The 17,268-nt window shown below is 46.5% G+C and overlaps 1 protein-coding gene across 2 annotated transcripts in view; it reads left to right on the top strand.

Moving 5' to 3' along the window:
• Positions 1-22: 22 nt before the first annotated feature.
• APBA3 (amyloid beta precursor protein binding family A member 3) overlaps positions 23-17,268 on the top strand; it is a 214,656-nt gene continuing 197,410 nt past the window's right edge. Inside the window, exon 1 of one of the 2 annotated variants that reach the window (XM_073594283.1) lies at positions 23-1,063. In XM_073594283.1, the coding sequence (XP_073450384.1) occupies positions 341-1,063 (723 nt within the window). In that variant the 5' untranslated portion in view covers positions 23-340. The remainder of the gene's footprint in view (positions 1,064-17,268) is intronic. The other variant, XM_073594276.1, reaches the window with a different exon arrangement.

The raw sequence follows: 17,268 nt of genomic DNA on the forward strand, positions 1-17,268 counted from the left end.
TTGGCTTTTTTTTCCGACTACAAGACACTCCAGCGCACATTAGCCCCGCCTCTACATTACCCACAGTCTTGTTCACCGGGGACTACATTACCCGGCATGCCCTTTGTTGGTCTCACATCTGTGTCCCATGGCAGAGTGTGGTGAAATGTGAAGGCTGAAGTTAGTGTAGCGGCGATAGAAGTAGTAAAGGAACATGACATTCCCGAAGAAAAGCTAAAGACTTTAAAGTTATGGTGAAGGAAGTTTTTTACGGAAGGGGTGGCAAGTTGTATGGGACGCAGTGACAGAACGCAGGGACCCCTTAGATGTGACACGTTGCACTGACAGAAGGTAGGACAGAATGGAGACGGTGTCTGCCACCCCTCTCATGGACACAGATCCACAGAACAGCTTTAGTGGGGGAGCCTGCAAGGAAGAGTCCCCGGACAGTGCTGACAGAGCGCCCCCTCGTGTAGACAGCTCCTCTGAAATGGACACCAGACCCCCCCTGACCCCGGATACTATGATGGCCTTGGATATGGACTCACAGCCAGGCACACACTCCCCAGTAGACGCTTTCCATATGCACGAACTCATCAGTGACCTACCAACACTGGACTGCCAGCCAACAGAGCTGAACCCCTCTTCCTCTACCGATAGCTCTGTAAATACCAGGGATCAGGACTACCAGGCGACTGCCAGTCCATGCCCACCCTGCCCTCTGCATATATCCATAGGGAAAGGGCAGGCACAGATAGTGAGCCGGTCTTCTGAATCTGACCTGCAAGCTTCTGCCAGCCGTGGACTGTTCTTGACAGAAGGTGACACTGGGCAGATGATTAGCCTTTTTCAGTATGAAGGGGGTACTCTGGCAGATGGGAGTACAGGAACGCCCTTAGCTACATTAGACGCCTTAACTAAAAATGAGGAGCACTCAGGCAGCGGCATGTTAGCATGGGAACAGGGAGAAACTCCTTCCTCCTCATCCTCTTCTTCTGAGCTCAGCAGAGAAGACACTTCGACTAGTTTGGCTGAATCAGAAATTTCTGAGCAACAACAACCCCTGCAGGAAAATGACCAGGAGGTAAGAAATGGGCAAGTGTGCGGTTTATTGCTCTTGCATCGCACGTCTTGTGTGCTCACTAAGCCCTCGTTCACCCTGAACGCGGCTTTGAAACCATGCCGTTCATCTGAACTGTCACGATTTCAAAGCTGTATTTCAGTGCGACTTCAGGGGTGACTTTAATGACATCTATGCGGTTCATGCACAGATGGCTATTGAAGTCGCCAAAAGTAGTGCAGGAACTACTTTTGGAGATCAGTGAATCACCGCAAAGTCGGTGTCGCACCTATTGGAATGCTCCTATTGCCGGCAAAAGGCTCAGATTTGACATGTGATTTGACCTGTAAATTTGCGCCGATGTGGATGGGGGCTAAGGCCTGTTTCACATGGGCTTCAGTTTATATAAAAAAGCAGTGTGAACAGCAAGCTTTTACAAAGCATTTGTAGAGCTTTCAGCAAGGTGTTCTGAAGCAAGTACCATTCAGCTCCAGTTTACAAACTGTTGAATACAGATCCAAATGGGGTACTGTATAACACTTTAACCATTTGCTGCCCGGGGGGTTAATGTTGACATTTTTCACATGCGTTTTAAAATCAGCATTTTAAATTTCTTTGTGGTTGATCTAAAACTACTTGGAACCCCCCAAACTGTATATTTTCTGAAAGCAGAGGCCCTGTAAAATAAAATGGTGGTTGTTGCAATGTTTTATGCCGCATGATATTCGTGCAGCCATTTTTAAAATGTAAATTTTCAGGAAAAAATGCACTTGGACCCCTGATCTCTCCTTTTGCCCTCCAAGGCAACTGATCAAACACAGATCGGTTTGATCAGCTGCCTCTGTCCATTACTGGCCAGATCTACAGAATCAGAAGTGAAGAAATCTTTAACGCTTCCGGCCTCAATCGTTATAAGGGAGGGGGAGGAGCGGATGTTCCTCTTACACTTACAGTGGTCCCAGGCTCCCCAATGGAACAGTAGATCCTAGGAACAGCAAGTGAGGGGTCCCCCCTTTCAAGCCCTGTAAAATTGATTAGGTGGCTGTACAACTACTAGGATAACTTTTTACAGTAAAGCCAATCAACAGCTCTTTAAAAAAAAAAAAAAAAAAAAAATCAGGGTCATGGTTGCACCTACAGCCATGATCCTGTATATCTACTTCCAGTCCAGGACGTGTATACAGTCATGACCAAAAATATCGGCACCCCTGCATTTCTGTCACATAATGCACCACTTCACCCAGAAAATCGTGCCATTACAAATGTTTAGGCATTCTTATATTTATTTTGTTTGTATTGGTATGACACAAAAGTGGAGAAACAAAAAGCCAAATCTGACACATTCCAATCAAAACTACAAAAATGGACTGCACATAATTATTGGCACTCTCAATTTAGTATTTGGTAGCACAGCGCTTGGCAAAAATAACTGAAATCAATCGCTTCCTGTAACCATCCAATGAGTTTTACACCCCTCTACTGGAAATTTGGACCACTCTTCTTTCGACAACTGCTCCAGGTCTATCGGGTTGGAAGGTGCCACGGAATCGCTTTCTACACATTTGAGGGCTTCCATCATAGACCGCTTCCTCCAGTCTGAATATAGATATTGGATATTATAGCTGCCTTTTTACATCCAAGAACTAGGCAGGACTCGTTTGGCTGCAAAGCTGGAACATGAACTGTTTATGTGAACAAAGGCACTCAGAGGACAATCTCCCCCTTCTTTGCATAATTACACAGGGCGGGGTAGACTTTACCTCCACCAGTAGCATGACACAGATGTATTCAAACTTCTCATCTCCCCCACCCCCAGCTAATCCACAGAGACATGAGAAAGACAAAGCAAATGTTTTTTCTCTGTTTAGGTCGATATGTATTCTTCTACATATTTTTGGTAATAAAAAAACACAATAAGCGTATATTATTATTATTATTATTATACAGGATTTATATAGCGCCAACAATTTGCGCAGTGCTTTACAACGTGGGGGCAGACAGTACAGTTACAGTACAAATCAATACAGGAGGGATCAGAGGGCCCTGCTCGTTAGAGCTTACAATCTAGAAGGGAGGGTCAAGTGGAAACAAAAGGTAATAACTGTGTGGGGGATGAGCTGATGGAGAAAATGAAAATACAGTTGTTAGGTGTGGGTAGGATAGGCTTCTCTGAAGAGAAGTGTTTTCAGGGATCGTCTGAAAGCTAATAAAGTAGGAGACAGGCGGATATTGATTGGTTTGCGCAAAAGTTATAGCGTCTACAAAATAAGGGATAGATTTATGGCATTTTTATTATTATTATTTTTTTTTTTTTTTTTTTTACTAGTAATGGCGATCTGCAATTTTTATCGAGACTGCGATATTATGTCAGACACATTTTTGGGTCGATTGACAACTATACAGCGATCAGTGCTATAAAAATGCACTGATTACTTTATAAATATCACTGGCAGGGAAGGGGTTAACACTAGGAGGCGATCAAGGGGTTAACTGTGTTCTAACTGTAGGGGGAGGGGACTGACTATAGGAGATGACAGATCGGGGTTCCTAGCTATTAGGAACTCACGATCTGCATCTGCTCTTTACACACACACACGCGTCCCTGTTCTGCCCATGATTGCACGTGGCCGGCGGTCATGGCAACCGCTGGTCACGAGTATCCGACGTACAGCTACGACGGTTCGCAGGATCATGCCGACCTACCGCAGTATGACGGTGGCTGATCGGCAAGTGGTTAATCGAGGTTCTTTATCCACCATTCAAACAATGTTGTAATCTTTGATCAATTTTTCTCTTTCGTCCATGTCCAGAGAGATTAGCTACAGTGCCATGAGCTGTGAACTTCTTGACAATGTTGTGCAGAGTGGACACAGGAACAGAACTCTGGAAATGGACTTGTAACCTTGAGATTGTCCATGCTTTTCAATAATTTTTCTTCTCATATTCTCAGACCATTCTTTGGTGCTCTTTCTCTTCTCTATGCTCTGTGTAGCACATAGAGATGCGCAACAGAAAGGTTGAGTCCATTTTTTTTCACCATTTTAGCTGGTTGCCGATGTGATTTCTATGTTGTCAGCACCTGTTAATAGATACAGGTGAGTTTAATTACAAATTTCAGGAGCATCACAAACGTGGAATGCAATTATTTCAATTTTGAGAAGGTGATATTTTGTCCAGTCTATTTTTTTGGAGTTTTGCCTGGAATGTGTCAGATTTGGCTTTTTGTTTCTACACTTTTTTGTGTCATACCAATATAAACAAAATAAATAAACATGAGAATGCCTAAACATTTGTAATTGCAACAATTTCCTGGGTGAAGTGGTGCATTATCTTAAAGAAATTCAGGTGCCAATATTTTTGGCCATGACTGTATATACACTGGACAGAAAGTGGTTAAACAAACTGCTACGGTAGCAGGCTTCAGCCTAGCTCAGCACTTCTTTTAATATCTTTGTATTTAATTTGAAAAAAGGACCTAAAGGGCACTTTAAAGGCTTAAAGAAAGCCGCTCAAAGCTTGCCTAAAGTTTTGTAAAATCTTGCTGAACGTTTCATAAAATCTTGCTGCTTTTATACAAGCTGAAGCCCACGTGAAACAGGCATATTGCTGCCTTTCTCCACCTATATTAAAGTGGTTGTAAACCCCAGTCGTAAAATCTGAACAAAGCACAACTATCTGTAGTGTTTACTTATCTCTCTCCAAAGTTCTAAGTGTTGTTTCTCTCTGGTGCTCCATTCCTCTGTTATCAGCATGAGTCACTTCTGAGAAGTTTTCCTGACACATGAGATAACATTTATATTGGGGACGGAGCTCAGCACACAGCTTGTCTATTCATAACACAGCTCTGTATCCTTCTTTTGCGCTGTGTGAAGGGGGGTGTGTGCCCTTCCATCAGTCAGCTCTCACACACTGTTACTGCAGCCTCCCGCCCCCTCCTCTGTGATACTAACAGGTGAAGAAGGATTTTAACATGATTCTGCCCTTTCAAAGAGGTGTAGGAAAGGGAAGACTGCAGATCAACAAGTAAAATTATGTAGGCAAGTTTCTTAAATCTCTGTGTATCATCTGAGGCTATTCACTTCGCTGGGTATATGAGAGCGTTTACATACAGTGGGGCAAAAAGTATTTAGTCAGCCACCAATTGTGCAAGTTCTCCCACGTAAAAAGATGAGAGGCCTGTAATGGTCATCATAGGTATACCTCAACTATGAGAGACAAAATGTGGAAACAAATCCAGACAATCACATTGATTTTTTTTTTTTTTTTTTTTTTTTTTTTAAAGAATTTATTTGCAAATTATGGTGGAAAATACCGTATTTATCGGCGTATAACACACACCCCAAGTTTAGGAGGGAATTTTAAGGAAAAAACTTACATTTAAATGCCCATCAATGCAGCCTTATCAGTGTCCATCTGCAGCCTTCCCCAGTGTCTTTGCAGCCCTGTGTCATTATTGCAACCTTCCCAGTGTCTTTGTACCTTGTGTCATTATTGCAGCCTTGCCTGTGTCATTATTGCAGCCCTCCCTGTGTCATTGCAGCCCGTGTCATTATTGCAGCCTTCCCAGTGTCTTTGCAGCCTTGTGTCTTTTTAAAATTGGCGCCGACCAAGATACACAAAGCCGAGTGTACTTCGGCTAGACTCGGCTCTGCTCACAGTCAGGGGCGGGACTGCGAGAGGAGAGAAGCGAGCGCCGCCGTCATACACAAAGCCGAGTGTACATCGGCTAGGCTCTGCTCAGTCAGGGGCGGAACTGCGAGAGGAGCTGAGTCCAGCCGAAGTACACTCTGCTTTGTGTATGTCGGCTCTGCTCCTCTCCTCACAATCAGCAGGGATCGGCGTATAACATGCACCCACGATTTTCCCCTGATTTTAAATGGGGGGAAAAAGGTGCGTGTTATACGCCGATAAATACGGTAAGTATTTGGTCACCTACAAACAAGCAAGATTTCTGGCTCTCACAGACCTGTATCTTCTTTCTTAAGAGGCTCCTCTGTCCTCCACTCATTACCTGTATTAATGGCACCTGTTTGAACTTGTTATCAGAATAAAAGACACCTGTCCACAACCTCAAACAGTCACATTCCAAACTCCACGATGGTGAAGACCAAAGAGCTGTCGAAGGACACCAGAAACAGAATGTAGACCTGCACCAGGCTGGGAAGACTGAATCTGCAATAGGCAAGCAGCTTGGTGTGAAGAGATCAACTGTGGGAGCAATAATGAGAAAATGGAAGACCTACAAGACCACTGATAATCTCCCTCGATCTGGGGCTCCACGCAAGATCTCACCCCGTGGGGTCAAAATGATCACAAGAACGGTGAGCAAAAATCCCAGAACCACACGGGGGGACCTAGTGAATGACCTGCAGAGAGCTGGGACCAACGTAACAAAGGCTACCATCAGTAACACACTACCCTGCCAGGGACTCAGATCCTGTAGTGCCAGACGTGTCCCCCTGCCTAAGCCAGTACATGTCCGGGCCCGTCTGAGGTTTGCTAGAGAGCATTTGGATGATCCAGAAGAGGATTGGGAGAATGTCATATGGTCAGATGAAACCAAAATAGAACTGTTTGGTAGAAACACAACTCGTCGTGTTTGGAGGAGAAAAAATGCTGAGTTGCAACCAAAGAACACCATACCTACTGTAAAGCATGGGGGTGGCAACATCATGTTTTGGGGCTGTTTCTCTGCAAAGGGAACAGGGCGACTGTACATGAAGGAATGAATAGGGCCATGTATCGTGAGATTTTGAGTGCAAACCTCCTCCCATCCGCAAGGGCATTGAAAATGAAACGTGGCAGGGGTCTTTCAGCATGACAATGATCCCAAACACACTGCCCGGGCAATGAAGGAGTGGCTTTGTAAGAAGCATTTCAAGGTCCTGGATTGGCCTAGCCAGTCTCCAGATCTCAACCCCATAGAAAACCTTTTGGAGGGAGTTGAAAGTCCGTGTTGCCCAGCGACAGCCCCAAAACATCACTGCTCTAGAGGAGATCTGCATGGAGGAATGGGCCAACATACCAGCAACAGTGTGTGACAACCTTGTAAAGACTTACAAAAAACGTTTGACCTCTGTCATTGCCAACAAAGGATATATAACAAAGTATTGAGATGAGCTTTTGATATTGACAAAATACTTATTTTCCTCCATAATTTGCAAATAAATTCTTTCCAAATCAGACAATGTGATTGTCTGGATTTGTTTCCACATTTTGTCTCTCATAGTTGAGGTATACCTATGATGACAATTACAGGCCTCTCTCTCATCTTTTTAAGTGGGAGAACTTGCACAATTGGTGGCTGACTAAATACTTTTTTGCCCCACTGTACATATAGTTGCATAGTCATGTTGAAAAAAGACACAAGTCCATCTAGTTTAACAAAAAAAAAATACAATCCCATATCTACAATTCTTCACCCACAGTTGATCCAGAGGAAGGCAAAAAACCCCAGAAAAGCATGATCCAATTTGCTACAGCAGGGACAATCACTTTAACCTGTAATCAGGGGCCTTACTAGATCCTTGGCACACAGTGCACATGCTAGGTCTTGTTTGAGACATGGTGATGTGTTATACAGTTTTGAATTATTTGTATATTTTATCCAATGGTAATCCATCTATTTATTTTGTCATCGAAATGCTACAATAATGTTTTAGGCCAGGGGTCTACAAACGTTCCAAATAAAAGGTCAGTTTACTGCCATTTAGGCTCTAGGAACGTCAGACTGTGGCTCTTGGGCGTAAACCATGTTGCATACTTGGTTTGAATGGGGGGGATAGTGCCCCACTGTTGGCATCAGCCGGAGGAGTAGTGCCCCATTGATGGTATCTGTGGGAGGAATGATGCCCTATCATTGGTGTCAGTTGGTGTAATGGTACCCTGAAGGCCAGGTAAAGGCATTTTTGCTAAATTAAAAAGATTATATTAGATTTGAGTCAAATCATGGTTACTATTGGCCACTCCAGCATTTTAATCTGTGTGCCCAACTGGTCTGTTAGAACCTTGGAAATTACTCTGCATTCAGGAATCCTTGCAAAAACTTTAACTCCGTATATTTTTAAGTACTTTTAGTAGCGGATTTAATCATTTGGATTGTGCATACATAGCTGTAGTAGGTAAAAAAAAAAATGTGATTATATATACCTCATTTAAAGACCCAGGACAAACAAATTGATTGTATTGAGATATTAAGGCATGGAGGCACATCACTGGGTGCACCAGGCCACATTCTAGTTAGTAATTATATATCAAATATTAAAGGATAAGTTAAAGCGTTTGTAAAGGTGTTTTTTTTTTTTTTTTTAAAATAACAAACATGTTATACTTACCTTCACTGTGCAGCTCGTTCTGCACAGAGTGGCCCCGAACCTCGTCTTCTGGGGTCCCTCGGCGGCTGTTTCAGCTCCTCCCCGCAAGCATTCACCACCTTAATGCGAGCTCCCTCGCACGGTGGTGAGTGCTTGCGGGCGCGCTCCCGTGATACAGCCGGCGGCTATAGCCGCTCGCTGTATCACTCGGCCCCGCCCCCCGGCGCGCCGCGTCATCGGATGTGATTGACAGCAGCGCGAGCCAATGGCTGCGCTGCTTTCAATCCATCCACTGCAGCCAATCAGCGGCCAGGGTGAGCGGAGGAACAGATGTCGGGAACGCGAAGCTGACTTTCGAGGCGTCAGGTAAGTAAAACGGGGGGCCTGGGGGCGGCGGTTCTGTCAGAAGTTTTTTCACCTTAATGCATAGAATGCATTAAGGTGAAAAAATTTTTACCTTTACAACCCCTTTAACTTTAAAAAATGCACATTTTTTGTGCATTTATTGAATTAATTTTTTTGGAACCTGTAAAACATTGCACCAGCGATCTGCAGATCTTTCTGTGTATGTGTGTGCCCATATATTCTGTAATGGCAAGAAGATACACTGACAGGAAGTTTCAGTGAACTACCACGGCCAGTGCCGGGACAAGGTCATCCAGCGCCTAGGGAGAACATACCAAATTGCGCCCCCCCCCCTGTCTAGTCTGATAACCACACCTGATCATTATACCTACCTATAGAGTGCAAAAGTCAGGACTGGATAAGTTACAAAGTGCAAGGGTCAGGAGCAAGGAGCAGAAATACAGGAATCAGCAACGGGTATTTTATAAAACCAGTGGGCTTGAGTGCAGGATCATAAGTTGGGCCCTGCTTCTAGAGGACAAAGTGTGGTGTGCGTCAAGAATTGGGTGTGACTTTCACTGTACTGACCATTTAGTAAGGCTTAAAAGGGTTAAGGGCAAATTTACACCACACAAACGCATCCCAGATCCGTTTTTGATGCATTCCTGGTGCTTTTTTTTTTCCTTCACTATACTAGGGTCCAGTGTGTTTTTGATGTGTTCCAGTGCATTTTACTGCATTCCAGTACAGTCCAGTGCAGGAAAAAATGCAGCATGTTCTACTTTTTTTTTGGAACTGATTGCACAGCTCACCGGACTCCTCTACTTTCTTCTCTGCTGTCTGAAGTCAACATGGGAAAGAGAATGAGGAGGACATGCTCTGACACAGACGGGCTCTCTCACAAGGGGGGGGCCCTGATTCCCAACAAGGTCTATGGCATTTGCAGCTTGCTGAAATGTTTCCCCAGCTTCTAGAAACTCCCAGCATTTCTCCCAAGCACTGCCCCAGTTTGCACATGTACAGAGCTCTAGTTTACACCTCATGACTGCTCCTCCTATCTTTGCTTGGAATGTGGGCTCTGCGCATTTCCTGTGCTTGCATTGAGCTGTAATGGGGAGGCAGGGGATGCATGCAACAGGTCACACAGAATGGAGATCAGGAGAACCGACTGCCATCTTCACACATGAAGATCACAGAGGAAGAGGCTTACATTTAGCTGTGTTCCTTACAAGGGGCGGGGCAAATGAACACTGCTCCATCACCACTATATAAACATTTACTGAAGGGGTTAGAGGGGTGGGGTGATGACTGCTGGTTGGCTTAAAGGGGGAAGGCTGGACAGACTGACAGGAGGCTGGGCTAATCGGGACAGATATATATATATATATATATATATTTTTTTTTCATTGCACCCAGCTAATATCAGGCAAATAATACAGTAAGTACAGTGCTGTTAGTGGGACACACCCTGTGTTCAGTATGGGGGACAACTGGGGGGAGTTAGGCCCCTTTCACACTGGGGAGGTGGGGGCGTCGGCAGTAAAACGCCGCTATTATTAGCGACGATTTACTGTCGTTTTAGCGGCGGTATTCGGCCGCTAGCGGGGCGATTTTTAACCCCGGTTAGCGGCCGAAAAAGGGTTAAAACTGCCCGCAAAGCGCCACTACAGCGGCGCTATAGCCGCGCTGCCCCATTGATTTCAATGGGCAGGAGCGGTGAAGGAGCAGTGTATACACCGCTCCAAAGATGCTGTTTGCAGGAGTTTTTTTTTTTTTTTTTTTTTCCCCTCCTGTCAGCGCGCCGCTCCAGTGTGAAAGCCCTACTGGAGACACTGCAGCGGCGGTTTCAGGTCAGTTTGCAGGCATTATTTTTAGTGCAATAGCACCTGCAAACCACCCCAGTGTGAAAGGGGCCTTAGATAAGCACTGGGTCTCCTCATCATACACCAGTACTAGATGGATCAGCAAAGAACATTACCAACTGGAAAGTGCCAGTATATTCTCAACATATATAAGAATTGTTCTTTTTTAGTAAACCTGCTCTGCAAAGTACAAAAGTACAGGACAGGTTTACAGCCCAGCCAGGTACAGTTTGGAAGGCAGAGCAGTGGGGACTTGCATGGAAGAAGACATGTCTGACATCCATCCTGTGAGATTTTCATGCTAGGGCGAGCTGTGATGTGTGCAGGGGGCAGGAAGCTTTGATCGGCGCTGCAGTATTCTGTTGTCTTCTTGCTCCACCCACCTGTAGAGAAGCTCTGTGTCACAGCCTCGATGGAGCCAGCCAGACTGATGAGAAATCAAGCCCGGGAGAGAGAATTCTTCTCCCTCTGTCGAGGGACGTGGTTGCCACTGTAGAGAGGAGGCAGGCAATATGTATGGGCGAATCCTTAACACCATCTTTGGGCAGGCTGTAGCATTAAGTGGGGCCATAGCCTGAGTATTCTGTGCACAGATTCCTCTGCATGCTGCTGCTGGAAACCAGGCGCCCCCTCCCACACTCCGCCCAGGGCAGTGCCCCCCCCCCATGGTAGTTCATTGAGAACTACAAGCTGACAGCCGCAAAGGATGTCTTGACTTTTAGTTCGATCACACACAGAGCTGATTTCCATATAGCATACCCCTGTCGTTCCTTCAGAGCCCTGTGCCATAAAAAGTGACTCCCGCACGCATGTGCGGCAGTGACATCATTGCGCTTCAGCCATTCAAGCGGTCACAGCTCGTGAACCCGGAAGAAAGACTGGGTGAAGATGGAAGCCTCTGCAGTGGTGACAGCACTTGTTTTCCAGGTAACTCTTTCATAATGTGCTAGTACGCAATGCATACTAGCATATTATGCCTTTACCTTGCAGGGTTTGTTATTTTTTTCCTTTTTTCTATTTTATTTATTTATTTTAACCTTTACTACCACCCACCTTTAATGTAGGGTAAAAAACATTTAGACTTTAGTATTACTCTACAACTCTCAGTATAGTACTGAAGTGTGATTGCAGTCAGTGGCAGAAGGCATCTTCCCTTTATATTGAACACCAGTGGAAGCATGACCCCTTTTTCATTGGTGGTCAGATGGAGAGGTGCCTCATTACGATGGGGGGGCAGCGGCAATGGGAAAAATGCCCAGTTACAGACCACTAAAAAGATTATTGGTGTCAGTGGTTGCTTATTTGAAAGTCAAGCATACAAGCTTTCCTTTCATTTCCAGCACTGTAAAATGACATCAGTCCTGGACCCGCAGCGTGTCTGTGCATGAGAGATTTCCCCCATGTAGACTGCTGTGCTTCTCTTTTCCCTTTAAACTGGCAGACACCTTTGGTGATCTGCGCATGCGCCAGGGGAGCCCTATATCTGCATATGTGCAAGACTTGTGCTGACAAAATCCAGGAGGCAAGCTGGTAGATACGTCATCCTCTCCTAAGTGATAAATCAGGAAGTGCATCCATGAAATTTTTTTTTTTTTTGAGAAAGTAATGTAATATATATATTATTTTTTTTTCAACAGTGTAAAGGGGGGAGGGGAGGAGGCAGGAGAGATGAAATGCTATTTGTAGGACACCCAGGGTGCTCTAAAGACAGTTGGAACTGGAGGTGCCTGCTGTTACCTCAAGTGGAGTATGGTTCAAGTTGCAACCAAATTTGTACAGGAAACGGAGAACCTTTTTTTTTTTTTTTTTTTTTTTTTTTTTTTCCAGTTATAGTTGCTTAGGCATACTAATGAAGGTTTTTATATTTGACATCATTTACTTTTTTTTTTTTTTTTTATCTTATCTTATCTTGAGTCAGTTGGTAATGGTCACCTAGCCTCTGATTGTTGCTGCCTTGCAACTGCCTGATTTCACACTGTGGGGCTGGATTTAACATAGCTTACAACCTAACATAGCTAACAGCCTTACTCCTCCCTCTTGCTCTCAGCTGTGCCGGTGTTCTGACGAAAAGTGTCCCCCCATCGGATAGTGTCCGCTCCGTACTGCGCAGGCGCTGCGCTTGCGCAGTAAGGACAAAGGCGACGCCGAAAGTCTCAGAAGAACAGCTGACGAAGAAGTATAAACTGCGCCTGCGCAATTCATGTAATATTCTGTCACAGGCTCCCGCATGCTCCCAATGCTTGAGGGGGCGGATTTATAAAATGGGCGGATGTTTGCGGGGCTTGTTTAGTGAAGGGTGGGTTTAGCAATGTTTATGGGCGTGTTTGCTGTACATATTTAAGCACCTAACGCAATCAATAAGGCACAGTATCCCTTACAAAGTTGTACGAAAAGTATCTGCCCTTATCAATGCCCTTTAGAAAGTTGTACGAGCCTCGGGAGCGTGTGGGGCCATGTGACATTAAATGGTATCAAGTGCACATGGGCCCAGCTCAGCTGTTGATTTTCGGATATCTTCGGAGTGTCCCGCTGCGCTTGCGCAGTAGAGAGCGGACAGTATCCGATGGGGGACAAAATTCGATAGGACACCGGGACAGATAGAGGGAGCCAAAGCAAGCAGCTTGTACCCCCTTTTGTTATATGGGAGCATAATCTGCTCCATTTTCTGTTAAGAAGAGTGGTGTAGTGTTTGCGCCACTCTTTAATTCTCCCCCACTGTATTTCAATGTCTCCATATCCATAGTACTGTAAAATAAGATTTGTACGTAAATCTAATTATTTTCCTTAATGTTTGATTCGTTGTGCACAATCTGTTCTTTCAATTGCCTGGTTATATATAAAGTGACCTCTGACCCCTGACTTTTAAAGTGTATCTTAACCCAAACACTCAACCAAATTAGTTGCTGCCCATGTTCCTGTAATGTTTGTGTCATCCATTATTTATTATTTTTAAGTTGTACAAGAACAAAATTGATACAGACATTACAGATCCTTTTGAAGGTACAGGTCATCCATTTTTTTGCATTTTCTGCTTGCTTAAAGTGTTACTAAACTCATAACGGTAAAATCAGTCTGTATATGCAGTAAAGCATGCTTATTATACTTACTGTGGAATCTAAGGGGTTAATCCTCTGCATTGTGTAAAAAGTCTGTTTGATCCTGTCTTCTCTGTTCCTCCCCTTCTACCACAGTCCTAAAACTATCTCATGATAGAACAGAGGCTATGGGACAAGATGCACATGCTCAGTTTGGTGTGTAATGCTAGAGAGGTTCAGGAGTTCTGCAGCCTTATAGGACAGTCAGAGCAGAATGAAAACTCCTCCTACAAGCTTTACCCAGACACTGATGGACGTCACAAGACTGCTCTAATTGCTGATGAGAAGTTATTTAGCAGTTTATATTTACTAAAACACTTACATTTTCATGTTGTGTGTGCTGTGGGAGACCAGATATAGTGAATGCTGGGTCCTGGGTTTAGTAACAGTTTTAAAATCCAAACTGGTGAACTCTAGTAACTAGTTGAACATATTTTATTAGTAATGCCGCGTACACACGAGCGGACTTTCTATCCTACTTGGTCCGGCACACTTTCCGACGGACTTTGTCCGCCAGGTGCGCCGGACTTTAAAACGAACGGACTTGCCCACACACGCCGGGATTTTCCGGCGGGCTAAGTCCGCCCGTCTTTCCGACGGACTTTCGCCGGAGTTCCGGCGGACTTTCAGAATGAACGGACTTGCCCACACACGGACAAGTCCGTTCATTTTGAACGTGACTCAGGTGCGACGGGACTAGAAAAGGATGTCAATCTTGCCGCTTTTATCGGCTAGATTGACACCTTGCGAGCCCCGTCGCGGGGCATACCAGGCCCTTAGGTCTGGTATGGATTATAAAGGGGAACCCCGCTACGCCGAAAAAACGGCGTGGGGTCCCCCCTAAAATCCATACCAGACCCCGATCCGAGCACGCAGCCTGGCCGGTCAGGAAAGGGGGTGGGGACGAGCGAGCGCCCCCCCCCCTCCTGAACCGTACCAGGCCGCATGCCCTCAACATGGGGGGTGGGTGCTTTGGGGGAGGGGGGGCGCCCTGCGCCCCCCCCCCCCAAAGCACCTTGTCCCCATGTTGATGAGGACAAGGGCCTCTTCCCGACAACCCTGGCCGTTGGTTGTCGGGGTCTGCGGGCGGGGGCTTATCGGAATCTGGGAGCCCCCTTTAATAAGGGGGCCCCCAGATCCCGGCCCCCCACCCTATGTAAATGAGTATGGGGTACATGGTACCCCTACCCATTTACCTAGGAAAAAAGTGTAAGTAATAAAACACACCACACAGGTTTTTAAAATATTTTATTAAACAGCTCCGGGGGGGGGTCTTCTTCCGGCTTCGGGGGTCCCTCCGCTTCATCTTCTCCCGGCGTCCGGTTGGTTCTTCTCCGCTCTCCGGCCTCTTCTCCCGGTGTCGCAGGTCTTCGGCCGGCCCCTCCGCTCTCTTCATGTAGCTCTATTGCGAGCGGAGGTCCGGACTTCTGGGCTTCTTGGCTTCTTGGCTTCTTGGCTTCTCTTCTCTTCTCTTCCCCCAGATGTTGACACGACGCTCTCTCCGGCTGGACTGGTCTCTGAGGGCTGCGTTGTGACTTATATAGGCGGAGACCCCGCCCCCATATGATGTCACAGTCCCTGGGCATGCTGGGACTGTGACGTTTTAGGGGGCGTGGTCGACCACGCCCCCTAAAACGTCACAGTCCCAGCATGCCCAGGGACTGTGACATCATATGGGGGCGGGGTCTCCGCCTATATAAGTCACAACGCAGCCCTCAGAGACCAGTCCAGCCGGAGAGAGCGTCGTGTCAACATCTGGGGGAAGAGAAGAGAAGAGAAGCCAAGAAGCCAAGAAGCCAAGAAGCCCAGAAGTCCGGACCTCCGCTCGCAATAGAGCTACATGAAGAGAGCGGAGGGGCCGGCCGAAGACCTGCGACACCGGGAGAAGAGGCCGGAGAGCGGAGAAGAACCAACCGGACGCCGGGAGAAGATGAAGCGGAGGGACCCCCGAAGCCGGAAGAAGACCCCCCCCCCGGAGCTGTTTAATAAAATATTTTAAAAACCTGTGTGGTGTGTTTTATTACTTACACTTTTTTCCTAGGTAAATGGGTAGGGGTACCATGTACCCCATACTCATTTACATAGGGTGGGGGGCCGGGATCTGGGGGCCCCCTTATTAAAGGGGGCTCCCAGATTCCGATAAGCCCCCGCCCGCAGACCCCGACAACCAACGGCCAGGGTTGTCGGGAAGAGGCCCTTGTCCTCATCAACATGGGGACAAGGTGCTTTGGGGGGGGGGGGCGCAGGGCGCCCCCCCTCCCCCAAAGCACCCACCCCCCATGTTGAGGGCATGCGGCCTGGTACGGTTCAGGAGGGGGGGGGGCGCTCGCTCGTCCCCACCCCCTTTCCTGACCGGCCAGGCTGCGTGCTCGGATCGGGGTCTGGTATGGATTTTAGGGGGGACCCCACGCCGTTTTTTCGGCGTAGCGGGGTTCCCCTTTATAATCCATACCAGACCTAAGGGCCTGGTATGCCCCGCGCTCGCCGCAATAGGAAGATTTGTTTTTCCTATTGCAGCGAGCGCGAGATGCAATACCATCCCCTCGTGTCGTATTTGGTCTGTCGGACCAGCCTACACACGAGCGGGCTTTCCGTCGGACCAGCACACACACGAGCGGACTTTCCGCCCGAAACTGAGTCCGACGGAAAGATTTCAAACATGTTTAAAATCTAGGTCCGGCGGGCTTTTGGGAAGAAGTCCGCCGGAAAAGTCCGCCGCCGCCCACACACGGGCGGATTGTCCGGCACACTCTGGTCCGCCGGACCAAGTATGCCGGAAAGTCCGACCGTGTGTACGCGGCATTACACTCTCTGGGGGCAATTCAATAACCCATTTGCAACACACCTCTGCCAGTGTTAATGTATTCCGAAGCCTTGCATCAAATTCATGAAACCCATGCAACATTTTCATTGTCAGCATCGATGTCTGTGACTAATACATTTTAGTTCTCATTTGTAACACTTTTACTGTCTGTCACAATTGTTGACAACTTACAAAGAAATACCACTATAATAGTGCCGAGGGAAATAGGAGAAAAGTGCCACACGTGTAAGTTAGTATTGTGACTCAGACAAAATCCTGAAATTGTATATTTAAAGCAGAACTCCGGGCAAAATTTTTTTTCCATGTCCTTTTTGCTGATCTCCTACCTTTACCAAGTTTGCCATCCATGTTCTTCTGAGCTCTGTAAGTTCCTCTGTAATTTGCTGCTTAAAGTGGTTGTAAACCCTTACAGACCACTTTTGACCTACAGGTAAGCCTAGATTAAGGCTTTCCTGTAGGTCCAAGAAATATCTCCTATACCTACACGATTTAGGAGATATTTGCAAAAAGATAGGTGCCGCTGTCTATGGCGCATGTGCTGTAGACAGCGGCGCGCAGGCGCACTGAGCATGCTGCTGCTAACGGCTATATGCAGTTAGTGGCCGCTCCCATGCACATGCGCGGGAGTGACGTCATCGCGGCTCCGGCCAATCACAGCGCCGGAGCCATGATACCCGGAAAGAAGATGGATGCTCCGTAGCAGAGGTGACATCGCAGGCTCCTGTGTCAGTTAAGTGACACATAATGGGCTACTATGTGATGCATAGTAGCCTATTATGCTTTATCTTTG

Source organism: Aquarana catesbeiana, linkage group LG01 (genome assembly GCF_042186555.1).
Source record: "Aquarana catesbeiana isolate 2022-GZ linkage group LG01, ASM4218655v1, whole genome shotgun sequence".
Lineage (NCBI taxonomy): Eukaryota > Metazoa > Chordata > Amphibia > Anura > Ranidae > Aquarana > Aquarana catesbeiana.